This window comes from Stylophora pistillata, chromosome 11 (genome assembly GCF_964205215.1).
Source record: "Stylophora pistillata chromosome 11, jaStyPist1.2, whole genome shotgun sequence".
Taxonomy (NCBI): Eukaryota; Metazoa; Cnidaria; class Anthozoa; order Scleractinia; family Pocilloporidae; genus Stylophora; species Stylophora pistillata.
The window spans coordinates 15463385-15479567 of record NC_142529.1 but is presented as its reverse complement, the minus strand read 5'-3'; the positions used below and the strand labels follow the sequence as shown (position 1 = coordinate 15479567).

At 36.4% G+C, this 16183-nt stretch overlaps 1 protein-coding gene across 2 annotated transcripts in view; it reads left to right on the top strand.

The window, feature by feature from the left end:
* LOC111333387 (ubiquitin carboxyl-terminal hydrolase 24) overlaps positions 1-16183 on the top strand; it is a 45354-nt gene that overhangs the window by 7786 nt on the left and 21385 nt on the right. For both annotated transcript variants that reach the window (XM_088739637.1, XM_088739636.1), the window contains exons 11-36: positions 314-417; positions 796-903; positions 1263-1358; positions 1515-1760; positions 2498-2779; positions 3237-3348; positions 4131-4348; positions 4986-5039; positions 5420-5532; positions 5903-5969; positions 6879-6989; positions 7629-7727; positions 8562-8681; positions 9230-9256; positions 9422-9466; positions 10027-10112; positions 10311-10395; positions 10975-11097; positions 11250-11344; positions 12043-12138; positions 12403-12625; positions 13394-13618; positions 14224-14293; positions 14385-14455; positions 15138-15192; positions 16024-16126. In XM_088739637.1, coding sequence (XP_088595763.1) covers positions 314-417; positions 796-903; positions 1263-1358; positions 1515-1760; positions 2498-2779; positions 3237-3348; positions 4131-4348; positions 4986-5039; positions 5420-5532; positions 5903-5969; positions 6879-6989; positions 7629-7727; positions 8562-8681; positions 9230-9256; positions 9422-9466; positions 10027-10112; positions 10311-10395; positions 10975-11097; positions 11250-11344; positions 12043-12138; positions 12403-12625; positions 13394-13618; positions 14224-14293; positions 14385-14455; positions 15138-15192; positions 16024-16126 — 3034 coding nt within the window. The remainder of the gene's footprint in view (positions 1-313; positions 418-795; positions 904-1262; positions 1359-1514; positions 1761-2497; positions 2780-3236; positions 3349-4130; positions 4349-4985; positions 5040-5419; positions 5533-5902; positions 5970-6878; positions 6990-7628; positions 7728-8561; positions 8682-9229; positions 9257-9421; positions 9467-10026; positions 10113-10310; positions 10396-10974; positions 11098-11249; positions 11345-12042; positions 12139-12402; positions 12626-13393; positions 13619-14223; positions 14294-14384; positions 14456-15137; positions 15193-16023; positions 16127-16183) is intronic.

The following is a 16183-nucleotide window of genomic DNA, read 5'->3' as shown; positions in this document are numbered from 1 at the left end:
AGAAATTATTGCTAAGTAGCCAATAGTTATGTATTAGCTTAGGGTCTATGCCATACCTTAAATACAAACAGATTTGGACAATCATTTCTATGACATTATGTTTTGTAATGACTTGAAACTTTTCACCACATGTATACTTTTTTGACTATGCATGGTTCTTATTTGAATGTAGAGTTACATAATAATATTATGATGAAATTATTACAATACTATTATTATTTAGTATGTAGAGGAGAGATATAAACAGCATGGGATGGTTTTGAAACCAGAATTTATGCAATGCTTGTTTTTTTTTTTCTTACATGACAAACAGGTAATCTACATCAGTCTCAGTATTGTGACCGAATAAAAGTCCTAGTTGAATTTCTTGGAACAAAGCTTTCACTGGATGAATTGACAACCATATGGAAAATGCAGGTAAATGCTCTTATTTGTACCTGCATTGTAATGCTGAGTAGCATTATTAACTGCACACTGTAGTTTCTTGATGTAAGTGACTGCAGGCTAATACTACAATTTGGAATTCTAGTAATTAATGAAATGTAATTACTACATCTGTTAAAAAGTTTTTCTGAATTGATTGCAAAAATGTTATACAATTAACAAAACATTGATGTGACTATTTATTATTTTATCATGATTATATCAAAAATTAATGATGAATGCTTGATAAATAACCTGATTATGAAGCTTTGATGTTGCATTTGAAATTTAAGGAAAGGAATTGCTAATAGCTGGTAGTAATCAAATTAAAGGAATTTGTCAAAGTGCTAGTTGTTTTGTTTCACTTTTAAGGTTGGAAAACACCCAACAGAAGTAGACAACATTCATAATATCTTAGCTACGGCAGCTGTACAATTTAACTCCAACCAACTTGAACACCTATTTGTGCTGATCCAACAGGTATAATTTATTCATGATTATTATTATTTTTTTATCAACAACATTGAATTATCGTTTATACTACTTTTTACTGAGCACAGAGTGGTAAACATTTGGTAGTCCTTGGTAATGTCAAGTGTAATTCTTCGCTGGTTGGTTGAAGCAAAAAAGGTGGAAAATGTTTTTCCAATACACTGCTAGGGCCAAGGAATAAGTCATGGGACTTTTTGTTGACAGGGTTTTTGTTGGGCCATTAGTGACCTTTTTCTACCCAGCCACATCAATTTGTGATCTCAATTTCCATATCTCAATACCAATACCTTGAGAACAATTGCAGTATGTGGAAGATATCTATCATAACATCTCATCTCTCTTTCCAGAGTTGGGGATCAGAGAATGATCGCATGAAGGAGAAACTGCTTGTGCTCATTGGACGAATTGGAAAGGAAGCTAGAGTGGGAAAGATTACCACTAAGGTACATAATTATACTTCTCATAATTAGCACAGTATAGGGACATGTTTAGACTAACATGATGTTGGTATTAAGTGCTTTTTGGAGAGGAAAATTAATATGTGACTGAAAGTTCCTTATCAGTGCTTTGTGTATGTCAGCTTTGTGTTTCTGTTTCAGGTTCTTGATCTTCTCTGGAGCTTATCTCACCTGCCATCTCTAACAACTGATATGGTTGATCAGGCCCTCAAATCACACATTGAAATCCTCAGTGATTCCTATGCAGTGAAGGAACAAATAAAAAAGAACTATGCTGTCAAGTGTGTGGAGGACATTAGGAAAGGAGTTTTGATTGTACCAGCCATCCGTCAACTTTTGAAAATCACAAGGGGAATGGTGAAACAACAGTTCAACAAGCATGACAAGGTTTGTATTTGGCTGAAAAAGAAAATCTTGAACAATTTGTATCGTTTTTTTTTTTTGGTGGAGGGGGGGGGAGGTCAGTGAAAACTTAATTAATATAATTATAATGATTGATTTAAAATGTTGAGATGAATTGGTTAGTTCAGTTTTATGTCTGCATAAGCTTTGGAGTGACCGATAACCAAAACAAGTGCCTAAACCTTAGAACTCTGGTTTCAGGAGTCAAAACACTGTGCCATGGATTGAATATTCTTCTTGTTTATCAAAATTAATCATCAGTAGTGTTCTCCGTTATTTTAACCACGATAGATGAAATAAAATTTCAAACAGATGGTCGGAGCAATCCTTCACCTCTTGAAATTTCATGAATTCCAGGCAATTTTTCAGTAGTAATACAAGGTACTGTTGGGGGTTAATATGAAAAGAGGAACACTGCATTGACAATAAATCAAAGTTCAGGGAAATGTTTGAATAATTATTTCAAAAATTGTACTTCAATTTGCAAAACAGTTGCTTTTTAAATGCAAGTTGTGGGACTTCTGTAAGTCTGCACCCATTTTCTTTTTTTTGTTTTTTGTTTCTTAACCTTTCTGTATCACACAGTTTACAATTAAAGGAGTACTGTATTTTAAATATTAGAAACAGCTCCCTTCTTTCCTTAGTAGGCAAGTATTGTCTTTTGTGATAATTAATTTTGTTGTTGCTCAGGTTAAGCTAACACAAATGTATTGTATCTTCAGGGAATCCTTCCAGAGCTTCATAAGAATCATGACATAATCAAGCTGACTGTCACCAGCCTTGTGAACTGTCACCAGCTTGCTGTCACAGCTGCCTCTCCTGGTGGGTTGGAAGAAGACACCCTAGTTGATGGTCGCTATACACACAAGGAGTTTGTCAACATCCACCTACGTTTCCTTGCATTTGTCTTGCAAGAAGGGGTTCTCTACCTGCACTGGCATAGAGCTAGAGATATCTGGGATTGTCTGGTAGCTAATGTTGATGCTTGCGAATTTGATCGTGAGGTTGGTTGATATTATTTTAAGCTGCTTTTCTATTTATGTATTTGGCTGTGGGGGAGTTATTTGATTATAATAGTAATAATAAAAATATTAATGATAATGATTGTACTGCTAATAGTAATTAAACTTTAAATGGATTTTAAATTGAATTTGTGTCCCGAGAGCGATTTAAGCAATATACTGCACTGACTCTATTTATTCCTGATTGCAACAACCTTTGTGGAATTTTTACAGAAAATGAGAAACATGTTTGACTTGCAGGCTAAAAGCAAATTATCTATTAACATTTTGACCGTGCTTATCTTACCATTATGGAGGATGCAGATTATTTGGATGAGCCTGAGTTTTGACCTCTCAACTGGGATGCATATATTTTTCTTTGTCCCTCTCCTATGAGAAATAAATGTAATGAATAAATTACTTCTTTCAATTAATTTTCATTTCATTTTGACCTCTGCAGACATGTTTTGATTGGTTCTTTAAAGGACAGTGTGATTTAGAGCCAGACACGCTATCTCAAATGTTTACAGGAAAGGTTCTGAAGCTGGATCCCAGTAAGCTGACTATGAAAGGTACACTGACAGAGATGGAAAATAATGTAAACCAGTAGCTTATCACAATTTGGTTTATCAACTGGGTTCATAAATGTAAATTGGCCACTGTAAAAAGATTCTGAAGCAGGAATGTTTAGTGTTAGACCTGAATGTTTTGCTTTGATGAAGGTCTATTGCTTGAAATGTCAGTTTTACAAACTCTTTGCAGTGCCCAATTTGCATTTAGCAACTCAGTTGCTATAAACAAATTATCTGGAATACCCCCTACCAGTGTAGCAACACAGTTTCTTTAGAAACTGACCCCCTTAATTTGATTTCACCAAAATACACGTGACAAAACCATAAGAGGGTCTTAAATTGACCATCCTGCAACACTAGGGATTAAGGAGGCCAAAGGGAATGCCAGACATAAAATGTGACATTTGATCCTTTGCACCAAACATCAGTGTCCATCTTCTCCCCTGTCTTCTCCATGCACATCCTTTTGATGCTGACAAGGAGAATTTGTTTAACAATCAAAACATCTTAGGTTGGCGATCACTTCCTTTCTCCTCGTGATATTGAGGAATGATTCTGCACAGAGAAATTAGTTGCTGGTGGTCACTCCTTGGGCTCACAGGGTGAACACCTGTGGTCCATATGTTGATGTCAAATGACTTAGTGTGATATGTCATTCGTGTGATTTGATTAATTATTAAAATGGCATGAGGTGACACATCATGATATGGTGGTGTTATTTTGTAGCAAATGTTTCAATGAGTTTAAAAAAGTGTAATTTGTTGACGGTATTTTGTATACAGGGTTTGCTTGCTGCAAAGCGTTTCTGGAGAATGTTAACCAGAATGATAATCGCATCAAAAAGATTGGTAACACTTACACAGTTGAGAAAATGGACCTTGTGGGTTTTGATTACTTGTGGAGGATTGTTCTTGAGGTTCCATCAGAGGAAATCGCCATGTTGGCTGTTAAACAACTTATGGAACTTAGTTACACCTGGCTGTCTCCAAAGTTGAAAAAGGTGGGTGTAAAAAATGAACAATGTACAGATAATATTTGTGTCCTATCCTTGTTATGTGTTGTTGGTGTACATCCTTCAAGCAATGTTTCATTTATCCATAATTGTAACGGTGCACATGGAGACATTAAAACAATTGCTCTTATCTAATTTTGGCTTTAAAGTTAAGAGAAGCATCATAATAATTTTCTCTTAAGCATTTTAATTTTATTAGTATTAACAGTGTAATGATGGTATATTTATATGAGCACGATCCTTCGCAGTAAAGCACTATTTGAGCAATAGTGAAAATCAGACCTGAAAAAAATTTCAGGCCTGTACGGGATTCGAACCACTGACCTCTGCGATACTACTGCACTAGTATCGCAGAGGTCAGTGGTTCGAATCCCGTACAGGCCTGAAATTTTTTTCAGGTCTGATTTTCACTATTGCTCAAATAGTGCTTTACTGCGAAGGATCGTGCTCATATACGTCTCATAACCGCAGTTCACACATATGTTTCATATGTTTGTTGTTGTTTGATGGTATATTTGTTTGTTTTATTGACACAAAATCCTGGTAAACAATATCACACTTTCTGTTAGGAGTAGTGCTTTTATATTGCACATTTAATGCATGATTACCTGTTCTATTCTTTAAGGATCCTGTAAATGTTCACAAGAAATTTATTTTGGAGTGCTACAAACGCCTTGAGGTGAGTTGTTTTAGTTGGACTGCAATTTTTTTGGTCAAAACCTTACTTACGAATTATCACATTGTGTTCTCTGTCCTTCTGGCTTACTGTTAGTTTGGTTGTGCTACTTAAGCTGTTTGAGGTTCCTCATTGATAATTTGTTAGTGATGGCTTGTGTGTCCTTCATTTTTAGTCACTGGAAACTAACATAACCTGTCAGTAGAGTCTTAAAAGAAGCACAGTCATGGTGACCTCTGCCAAAAAAAGACAGTTCTCAATAATGAACACTTTGCTTTGTCCCTTTGATATCTATAGTAGGGAAGATTAACTGCACTTGTATTTAAATTGATGACAATTTGTTTTGGTTAAATTTGTCGCACTGAATTGTATATAAATTGTAGGCAATGATGTCTGGCTTGGGACAGAATTTGTTCAATCAAGCAGCAGGTGTTGCAGCTGCTGCTGCTTCTGTACCAGCGACACCTGATGTACCAATTAGTCCAGGATCAGCCAGGTATGGGCAGAAAATTAGCTTAAGGCCAGCTAGCCTTGACCTTATTTTTTTTTTTCTAGGTATATATACAGTATCAGTGGGATTTTCTTGTTGTCTTACCACTGGCTTTGATAGAGGGAACTTTTTTTCAGCATCTTAAAAGTTGTACCATACAGGAATCAGTAGTTGCTTGATGGTCTTTGCCTCTGAAAACCTGGAGGCATTTTTATAACAACAACAAAAAAAAAAAAAACAAAAAAAAAAAAGAGAAAAAACATGCAAACAAGTAAAATAGACAAAGTTGTGGAGTCTTGTACAATAATGGTACATTCACATCTCCAGGTTGAGCATTGTACAGTTGATTTTTGTGGTTTTTTTTTCCTGTTTACAGGGCTAACTACATGTTGAGTGTTGAGAGGCTTTTAGTTCTTGTAGAACAATATATCATAACTGTTGAGGTTTGTTACCCAATAATTAAACTAAAATAATGTTATTTAAATGTTTGAAATTAGATGTACATGTATCATTCACCATCTCATTGCCGTGATTTCATCAGAAATTCTCCTTACTGTCTGCCATACAATTCATATTATTAAATAAGACTTTGTCATTAGATCAATGATAGATCCCTTATTTGTGTTTTTCTCTATTCTTATCACTTTTCTATTTGATATGGTATTGATATTGTGAGGATAATTCTGTTTTGGTCACTCCTCAGAATTAAAGGTTTAACTTTCCTATGGTTTATCTTAAAGCCTCCCTACACCGTAGCTCATCTTTTTCCAAATTACATGATAAACTATAGTTGTCATAGTTATTGTTTGGAGCAGGAAGACTAGGTGATTGGAATGAAATATTAAGATACAAAGACAGTTAAAGCCACACTTGCATGCCAATCTATCATGTGAAAGCTGTTCTTGATAATCACAGAGTTCAGTTGGATCGAGGGTCAATCTTTTGGCCATAATTATTTTCAGTGACACGTGGAAAGGCTTTGTAGCTCAGAAGGACCTGTGGTACTCTAAATTATGGAAAGTGTAAATTTGGGTAAAGCAGATTGAATCAACACTTCTGGCACGAGAAACACTTTTCAACTTGCTCTCATGTGGGATGGGTTACTATGAAAAGAAGTGACAAATCAGCAAAGACAAAAACAAAAACAACCAACCAAACAAACAAACTAACAAAAGTTAAGAGAAAACAACCCCTTCCCCTACCCCCCAAAATAAAACTATTAACAAAACAAAACAAAACAAAACCAAAAAAAAAAAAAAACAGGAAAAATGAGTATAAGGTATAAGGCCCATACAATTTTGCCTCTCATGTTAAACACTTGTTTTATAATTGCTTTATTTATATTTCATTAGGATCTCCATGCTGGTCCTCGTACTTTATTACCCCATGGAGCATCATTTCATGGATATCCCATCACCATTAATGTGTCATCTGATTTACCCAAACAAGAGATCACTCTTCAGGTTCTTATCCATTTGTTGTAGTTCTTAGCTTTCATTGGGTGTACATGTATGTATCCTTTAGAAACGTATGTGTCTGTGAATACATTTAATATGGGTTTTGAATTGGTTTCATGGACATTATTCAGGTATGAATAATTGGTTTACAATAACAGGCAGGTTGTTTTGAAGACCTGGAGAACCTCCTCTTCCAATGGAGATCTTAGCTCCCTTGGAAAAATTTGAAGGTTAAGACTCTTTCAGTTTTATTTTTCTGCAATTGAGGTCTTCAAAATTGTGTTGCTTTGTTGTTCCTAGAAGTCAACCAATTGAAGAGAATTACATGTACATATGTTAGGAGTAAAATGACTTTCAAGTGGGTAGCCAATGCATTTCTACTGGATACATCTACTTACTACCCAGCTGCTTTTGAAAGCGCTGGCTTCTGGCAAAGGATAAAAACAGTGATTCAACGTACATGGAAAGATTCTTGACAAGTAGTTTCAATTGAAATATTTCATTTCTTTCCTTGTTTAGTACTTGAACAGAAAGTAATCACAGCAAACAGGAAAAGATTGTCCCTTTGAAAAATACCTGTCAGCTAAATAAAAGTGTTGCAGAATTTTTATTTATCTTTATGTATATTTTGCCACCCGCTTTTAGTGCCATTCCAATGAAAGTTTGAAGTCCCTTCGTCACAGGATAGCCAACCGCCTGAATACCAATCATGAGCAAATTCAGTTGTCTACTTCAGAAAAGTTGGTATGTGCCTCTTTAATCCACTTTCTTGAATTCAAGTGTTAGTCTGACTCCTTAGTGGCTCTATCGTTAGAGGTTTATTTTATGTCCAAACGTTACCCTACCTACAGCTGTAGCTATGTTGCATCATACGAAATGAAGGTCTGTACATCTATTTTTTATGCGTGCTACTGGAATATTTTGAGCATACTCATTTCACTGTCTTTATTCCTGAATGTGAAAAGAGCAGTCTTCACTTGCGTTTAGAAAAACTAAAACCAATTGAAAGTAATCACAACAGCCAATTGGAGTGAAGGTTGACATCATCGATAAGAGCTCCAAGTAAAAACAGGTAAACCGCATGAAACACAAGGAAGTCAGGATTGATTTTTAGTTTGAATCTGATTGGTTGAGAAGGTGGCGCGAATTTTCTGGACCAATCACAGAGCAAAGAAAGGTAATAAAAGCACGGGAATTCGCGAGTGACCAGCTCATGATTGGTTTTAGTTTGAATGTGATTGGTTGAAAGGTGGCGCGAGTCTTCTGGACCAATCACAGAGCGAAGAAAGGTAACAGAAAGTGCGGGAAAACGTGAGTGACCAGCTCATGATTTGTTTTAGTTTGAATGTGATTGGTTGAAAGCTGGAACGAGTTTTCTGGACCAATCACAGCGAAGTAAAGCAAAACCAATGGAATCATGGATTACTTTCAACACACAATTGAAAACAGCTCTAGTATACATTAATAATTGTTATTCTCTAAGTGACTTGCTCACAGACAAGGAATAATCAATTAAGTGCCTTTTTTCAATAGTCTGTTAATTAACGAGTTCTGCAAACTCTTTTATGTGGATTTCAGCTTTTGCCGTCCAAGGATCAAAAGCTTTTGTATCAACTGGAGTTTGAAGATGAACAACTACTATTTGCCAAAGTTTCTGTGTCAGGGGTCACCACTGTACCAACCAAGGAAGAAGCTGAGGTTACTTTCTGTCTCTCTTGGCGTTATAGAGTCTGAGGACTGTGCTTTGCTGCACTTGGGCTGAATTGAAATAAAATTGTTGTTTTGTCGCCTCTGAAGTTGCACTTTTCAGGAATGGCATACTGATTTTATCCCAAAAACCCCGATTTTCACTCCCTGTAGACGATGTTGTACTTTATTTTTGGTGACGATACTAATAAAGCATTAAATGAAGGATAGAGTGTATTGCAGCAAAGTGCGGTTAAACTTCTTTTCTCAGTATTCACTTTGAAATGACCACGAGAATGATCAGTTTTCTCTCTGACGAAGGGCTAACTTTTGAAACGTCAGCTATAGAAACTTTTTAAGGTGGTCAATTTTTACATTGTCGGCTCGGTTGATCAACTAAATTATCTTGGTTAGATATAGAACATTAAACTTTTTTTTTCTTTCAAAATCGGATGTTGGAAAATGTTCCCCGCTGGCATTTTTTCGTGTCAATACTGTCATGCTGATTTTGATTTTGAAATAGTTTATTGAATTTGGATCTTCTGTTTTCTTTTTCACAGAGTCAAGAGGCCATGCGGATTGATGAGGTACGTTTATGATCGTTCAGGTTCTTGTGAAAATGCCATAGCTACACTTGGAGGAAAAAGTTTTGCAACAATGATATATAACTTGAATGTAGCAAAATATAAAATGAAATATGATTATTGCGAACACCTTATGGACATCATTCGATGATTTGTTTTGTGTTTTAGTCCAGTGCAAGTGGATCAAACCGACAAACCTATGCTTTGGAACAGGTGAGTTAGACAATGACGGCCACTTGTTTAAACAAAGGTTAGCCGTTGCTTGGCAAAAATGCTTCCTAACCAATACTCAGTGTAGCTCAACCTTGGATCTGAACATCTCTTTAAATGCGAACACTGTCAAGAGAACTGAAAGCTAACAGCGTAAAGACATGTATTTAATTCAATCAACTCTCTTACAGAGAGAGCGCGAGGCTCACTGATTGCGTAAAACCGTGGTTTGGGTTAGACCCGGTGTAAATAACCGGCCCTGAGAATACATCTGTGCACTGATTTTAAATGAAAGAAACATTTTACAGTAGCCTTCTGTCTATCTCCACTTTTTGACATGTAATAGTAGATATCTATGGAGGTTTGAATAACTTTGTCCATAAGAGGCTGCCGATGATTTGATAGGCGGTGATGACCCGAGATGGGATTGCATGGCAAAACCTAAACACAACCGCCTGCTCGCAAGCTAAACAGACGGTTTCTCTAACCAGGTTTTGTTAAAACAGCTGCGTTTCAGTTGCTACTGTAAATATATGACTGTAAAAATGTGACTTTACCTTAAGGAGAGGATGATGCCTGGTGTTATCATGGCCACTGAGTGTAAAGCTTTTGACAAGTTGTATCAACTGGCCGAGCTTGAAGAACCAAGGTTGGTTGGCATGTTTTTGTATTATTGATTTAACGAGGTCTGTTATTTGAGAGTAAAGTACACACATACTTTGTCACTGAGGTAAACTCTTGTCTCAAAATCAGTGCGGCTCTTAACTGCCACAAAAATTGCAAAGATATACATCTATGAAAGATCTCAGCAATTGCTTATTCTGGTAATTTTGTTTTCTTGTTGCAGCATTACCATGCGGGTGCAGAGGTTACTGATGTTGTTACCAACAGATCCCGACGTACAGGAAGCTTTGGACTCCATAGGACAACAGGTAAGGAATTGGCCATAGCAATTTTTTATTTTTTTGTTAAATTCAATCATGCCATCGAATCTAATTTTTGTATAGAGTTGTTTCGTTCTGTGTGACTGTAAAAGTACGAACTTGAAGTTCGCTAGTAGTCAATTGCCCGAGGAAACATATTTTCTTTTTGAGTCGATCAATAGAAACAGCTCGCAAGAATAAATTATTCGTATTTAGAAGAATTTGTGGTGAGAGATCACTTTCTCTTGCACTTGTTTAGCACTTACTGGTGCAACTTACAGTTAGTGAACATGTTTTTGTAATTTTTTTTTCATTTTCTTTTTTTCTTTTTTTTTCATTTTCTCAGATTTTTATAGTATTTTGATGTTTTAACTTAGTTTATATATATATAAACTATATGCATTCTTTAATATTATTTCGTGGAAAACCTGTAAACTAGCTTCTGCTAAGTGTTTCTACCCACGTTAAATAAAGATGATGATGATTGTTATTATTATTATTATTATTATTATTATTATTATTATTATTATTATTATTATTATTATTTATACACTATACAACCATGTGTTAAAACTCTTTTATTTACAGTACAACATCAGCTGCTCCCCTGGAGGTACCGATGACAGAATGTTGTCTATGACAAATTTACAAAACATGTTCAAGTGTGTGATGCCCGGCATGTCCCCATTCAGAATACTTTATAACCTTGAGGTACTTGTACATGTATTATTACTACAACATTGAAAAGGAGATGAGTATACTGTGTTTATCAACTCACACGAAGTAAGTCACAGTGCTGAAAAACAAACTGACAGGGCTGGAAGTCACGGCAGTGTCTTAGTGTTCTCTTTAACAATTTGTAGGTCCTAAGTAGCAAGTTGATGCCAACTCAAAACAGAGATGGAGGTGCTAATGCAAGAATGTTCAAAGAAAACTTTTTAGCAGCTGGGGGACTGAGGTATTGAGTTGTTCCTGAAACTCTACTCTTTTCTGTTGGTTACATCGTAGATGCGATGTGTCTTAAAACGACAAATATTAGGGTGCATTTCCTCCAACTGATGTTTTGTACATATTTAAGTTGGTTTAAGTGCGCGGAGAAAACATTCATTCATTCAGGTGAAACATGACCAGGCGACTTCTTGTTTGGGGGAGATTGGCAGAGCGGTCTAAACGTCCTGATCCAAATCAGAAATGACTCATACATCATGAGACAAATGATGAATTACTTTTAATTGAATGTCAAAAGTAATCTTGGATTACTTTGGTTTTTACATAAATTTGCTCTGTGATTGGTCCAAAAAAACTTGCACCGTTCTCTTTGACCAATCAGATAAAAATAATCGCGACTTGGTCATACACGTTTTCCCGCGCTCCAAGCAGTTTGCCTCTTCTTACTTTGAGTTCTCATTGGCTAGCGATTATGTAAATTCTTGTTGTGATTGGTCGCTGGGATCACTTCGGTTTTGATTTTGTAGCACTCCTTTGAAAACTGCTCTATTAAGCGCAACCTTAACTGTGGAGCTCAGTACTCTTTTAAAACAAAGTGATTTCAAATGACTTCCTCGTCTATTCCCGTATTTGTTGATGATAAACGGATGGATGACTTTGTAAGTATACTGAGTGTTGCTGTATTTTTTTGTTGCCTTCTCTAAACAGTGTTGTGGTGAATATCCTCCAGAAGGACATGTTTCCTCAAGATGTTGATACTGAGATTCGCAGAGGTTGCTATGCAATTTGTTTACAATTAGCAAGGTATGTGATTAATTGAACTTTTTTTGTTTGTTTTCTGGCGTCATTTTCTCGTATTTTTTGTTTACTATGTTTTTGCGTTTTGTCTGTTCTGTTTTCAGTGGTTGTCTGGTTGTCTGGTTTTTAGTCTTTCAGAGCATTATATGTAAAGGCACTGTCTTGCTAATTAATTTGGTTGGGTTTTCGTCATTTCTGTTCCATCCTGAGGGTGTACTGCGTGTTGCAATCGTTACTCTGAAATTTTATTTTATTTCATTTGTCTTCAAGGTTTTTGTTATGTGGACAATCCTCAGAAAACTCCTTCACAGCACCCCCTTCTCCACCATACAGGGAGCACGCAACAATTGCATCCTCACCAATTTCCATGGCAACAGGTACCATGGAAACAGATTTGAATGACAGTTTGAACAATTCAGCAGTGGAAGCAAAAAGAGCACGCTCCAGTAGCGTCATCGATGATGTACACCCCTCAGTTAGAGTTGCTATTGAGGTATGTCGAAGAGCCCGAGTTCCCACAATAATATACCGCTTTAAAAACGTGTTTTACTCTTTCGAATTTTTGTTTGTTTTTGTTATGATTGCTGTTATTGTTTTTCGAGAAAAAAAATTCCAACGATTATACATGTACAGTAACTTTTCACGAGGTTAGACGGCTACAATTACTGTATTACTTTTACCATTGTAGTACAGGAAGGGAATGTAAAAGGCTACCCTAGGTCACACCTTTTTTTTCATCTATACAGTAATAATATTACTAAACACACCATATAGAAGCGTAACATAACTCACGTTGTATGTGCTCATCGACTGTGTGGAAGGGCCGGCCCTACACAAGTCAGCTTTCACTATGGTTTTCTTTGGGTTTGCGCGCGCAGGGCCGCATGGATCATATGATAATGAGGGTTACTTACAAAGTCATTCTAATTTACACTACTAACATTGATACCTGATATGCACCTAGAAATTGTTTACTTACACACGCTGGCCGACACTGGAAACATACTATTACATGATACCTAATTCACTTGACTTACTGCAATACAGAATTATTTCTTGCGTCGCAAAATTGGTGTGACATTCATAATATTTTTGAAAACTCACTCTACTAACATAGATCACGAATAAGACATGGTAAGTTTCACATCTTACCGAAAAGGGGTTTTCCTTATTTTGTGAGCTGATAAATCGAAGTGAAATCATGAAAAAGTTTGAAAGTCTTGTTATTGTAAGATACTAATTTTCTCTTCTCTCATCTCAGACAATGGGTCGTGATGATTTTGCAGAAACAATTGCATGTTTCATGCGTGTGGCTTGGGCTGCAGCTGCTGGCAGAATAAACCTGGCCGGGGGTAGGCAAAGGTTATCCAGTCAGAGCTCGGATGATGAAGGAAGTAGTATGGGAGGAGGGGGGAGTGATTCGGAGTCTGTGAAATCCTTCAGATCAAGTGTTTCCAGTGGGAACCCCTCAGAGGTTACAAACAAGGTTTGAACATGATTTATTGACGTACAACTTGTTATTCTTAGTGGCATGGCCTGCCCGCATGACGCTGAACATCTGACACTAGACTACAAGTAGTCCCTCCATTTCGGCGAAGTCCGTCGCGCGGGTAAAAAAAAAAAAAGAAAAAGAAAATTACGCTACGGACTTCGCCGAATTGGACGGATTTTTCGTAGTCTCATCTGATACCCGTGATCTTTACACTTTCCGCGTTGGCCTTCATGAATTGATTACAAAATAATACATCACGGATGATTTATACTCATATTGAAAACAAAACCTCATTGATTTATACATATCCCTAATTTCTTCATCGTCAGTTGGAATACATATACTTGGAATGTTTAATATCAGCAAAAATAAACCAACCCTGAAACTAAAAACAAACACACAAAACAGTCTACTACACTTTGTCTACCAGCCAATACTCTTCCCTCATGTGCGAGAATTTCCTGGAAAATCCATTATAGATGTGGGAATGGCCACTTTTGTTGTCACTGGTGGTCGGCCAAAAACATGGTATATTTAGAGCTCTTGTGTTCAGTATCATGTATTCTCCCATACGGACACGATTTTTTTTTTCTTACCAGGATGTTGTTATAGTTGGCGAAGCCCTTCAGCTTTTAGTTCTCTGTTTGCAACTTAGAACGCAATTAATGGGTAAGACGTATTACAATCACAACTATTGAAAACTTTGTATTGGTATTATTCATTTATGCAATTGTCTGACGGATCAATTTTTTTTTTCCAGGAGTATTTTACTATCTCCCAAATGTAAATGACTTCATTGTGGAAGTTCTTATAGGCTCCATCAATTCTCAGGTATTCATTTGATCGTTTAGTTGAACAGCGTTTGGTAGGAACAGCGCCTTCCTACATCAGTGAATTACTAATAAAAGTACCACACCTCTGAACGGAAATTAAGATCGTCCTCTCAACACCTTCTGGCGACCCCGAAAGCAAGACTGAAAACATATGGAGAGAGAGCGTTTGCTGTGGCAGCACCGAGACTATGGAACTCGATCCCACTTGAACTAAGATCCAGTAGTTCGATAGACATTTTTAAACGACATTTAAAAACATATCTTTTTAAACACGCCTCTAACCCTTTTAATTTTTAGATGATTTTTAACTTATTATTATTATTATTATTATTATTATTAATAATATTATTATTAATATTATTATTATTATTATTATTATATTAAAGAAATCTGTCAGTGACGCTTGTCATTTCTCCACCACAGCTGCTTATTTTACTCTTTGCACCCAAACATGGGTGAGCATAAAATGGAGTATTTGTTCACCTATCAAGAATTTCTCTAGTTTGCCGCGATCATTTTCCTTTTCCTCGTGACCGTAGTGTTTGATCCAGCAGTGTTACTGGGGGGGGGGGTAAGTTAGATGTCAATCACCCTTAAGGGTTAAAGGGCTTTGGTAATTTCCTTGACGTTAGCCACTGAGCCACAAATCTTACCTTACAATAATATAATCTTCTCTTTAGGTGCGGTCGACAGCACTTGAACAACTTTTGATTCTGAGTCAAACTCCCGTTGGAGGTATGTGCATGAACACAATATGGTACGACTTAAGAAAACTGCTGCATGGACAGAATGCATAAATGCCAGGCCCATCTGATATCCTTTTGTACTCGCGTAAATTAGCGCAGCTAGCCTCATCTTTGAGTTAAGGTTTTTTATTGTTCATACTGACGAGGCTAGCTGGGTTTAGCTACATGAATACAAAAGAGTACTAATCAAGTCTGCCATTTATGTATAGGGTAAAAATGGAGTATTTTTAATGTTTGCCAACCTGGGCTCAATTTTTGCAAATAACGGATAACACTATCCAGCGGATTGATCGCTACCCAGCACATACGTGTCAACAAATGTACTCCACACTCCACCGGGTGAGATTTATCCAGTGTATTTTCGACGAGAAATAACCTTTATTGAATCTAACATGAAAGTGTATAAAAAATTAAAAAAAAAAAAAGCTTGCAAGTTACAATTCTCCGTTTCAGGAAAAATATCACTAACCTAAACTACATAATTATATGGCTATGAATAATAAAATTATAATGTGCTGTTTAGGTAGTCTATATCTTACTTTAAGTCTCTTGACAAAGGAAATGCAAAGTCTTCAAAAGTTCAACACAAAAGAATAAGAAAACTTTACTATAAAAATAATAAAAATAATCTAAATTTATCCAGTGTATCGCCTTATCCACACCCCTCCAACCATTGGGGCCTGATGTTCGGTTTGCTAGTCCATGGTAGAGACACAAAGGCTTTCGTAACAGTTAAATTTCTGTCGTGTTCTTTCTGTGCTTTGATGATACTTCGTTTTCTTTGAATTTATCGTGAAATCTCGTCTTTGTTGTTTTTAAGACCCCAAACTTCAGACACCAAATCATTTCCTTTTGAGTGTGATGCTCAATGCTCCCCTGCCATTATGGACACCTACAGTTCATGTCAGAGGAAAAAACTACAGGTACGGTACTCTCTAAGGTCACCTTCTCACATGCACAAACTACAGGTACGGTTCTCT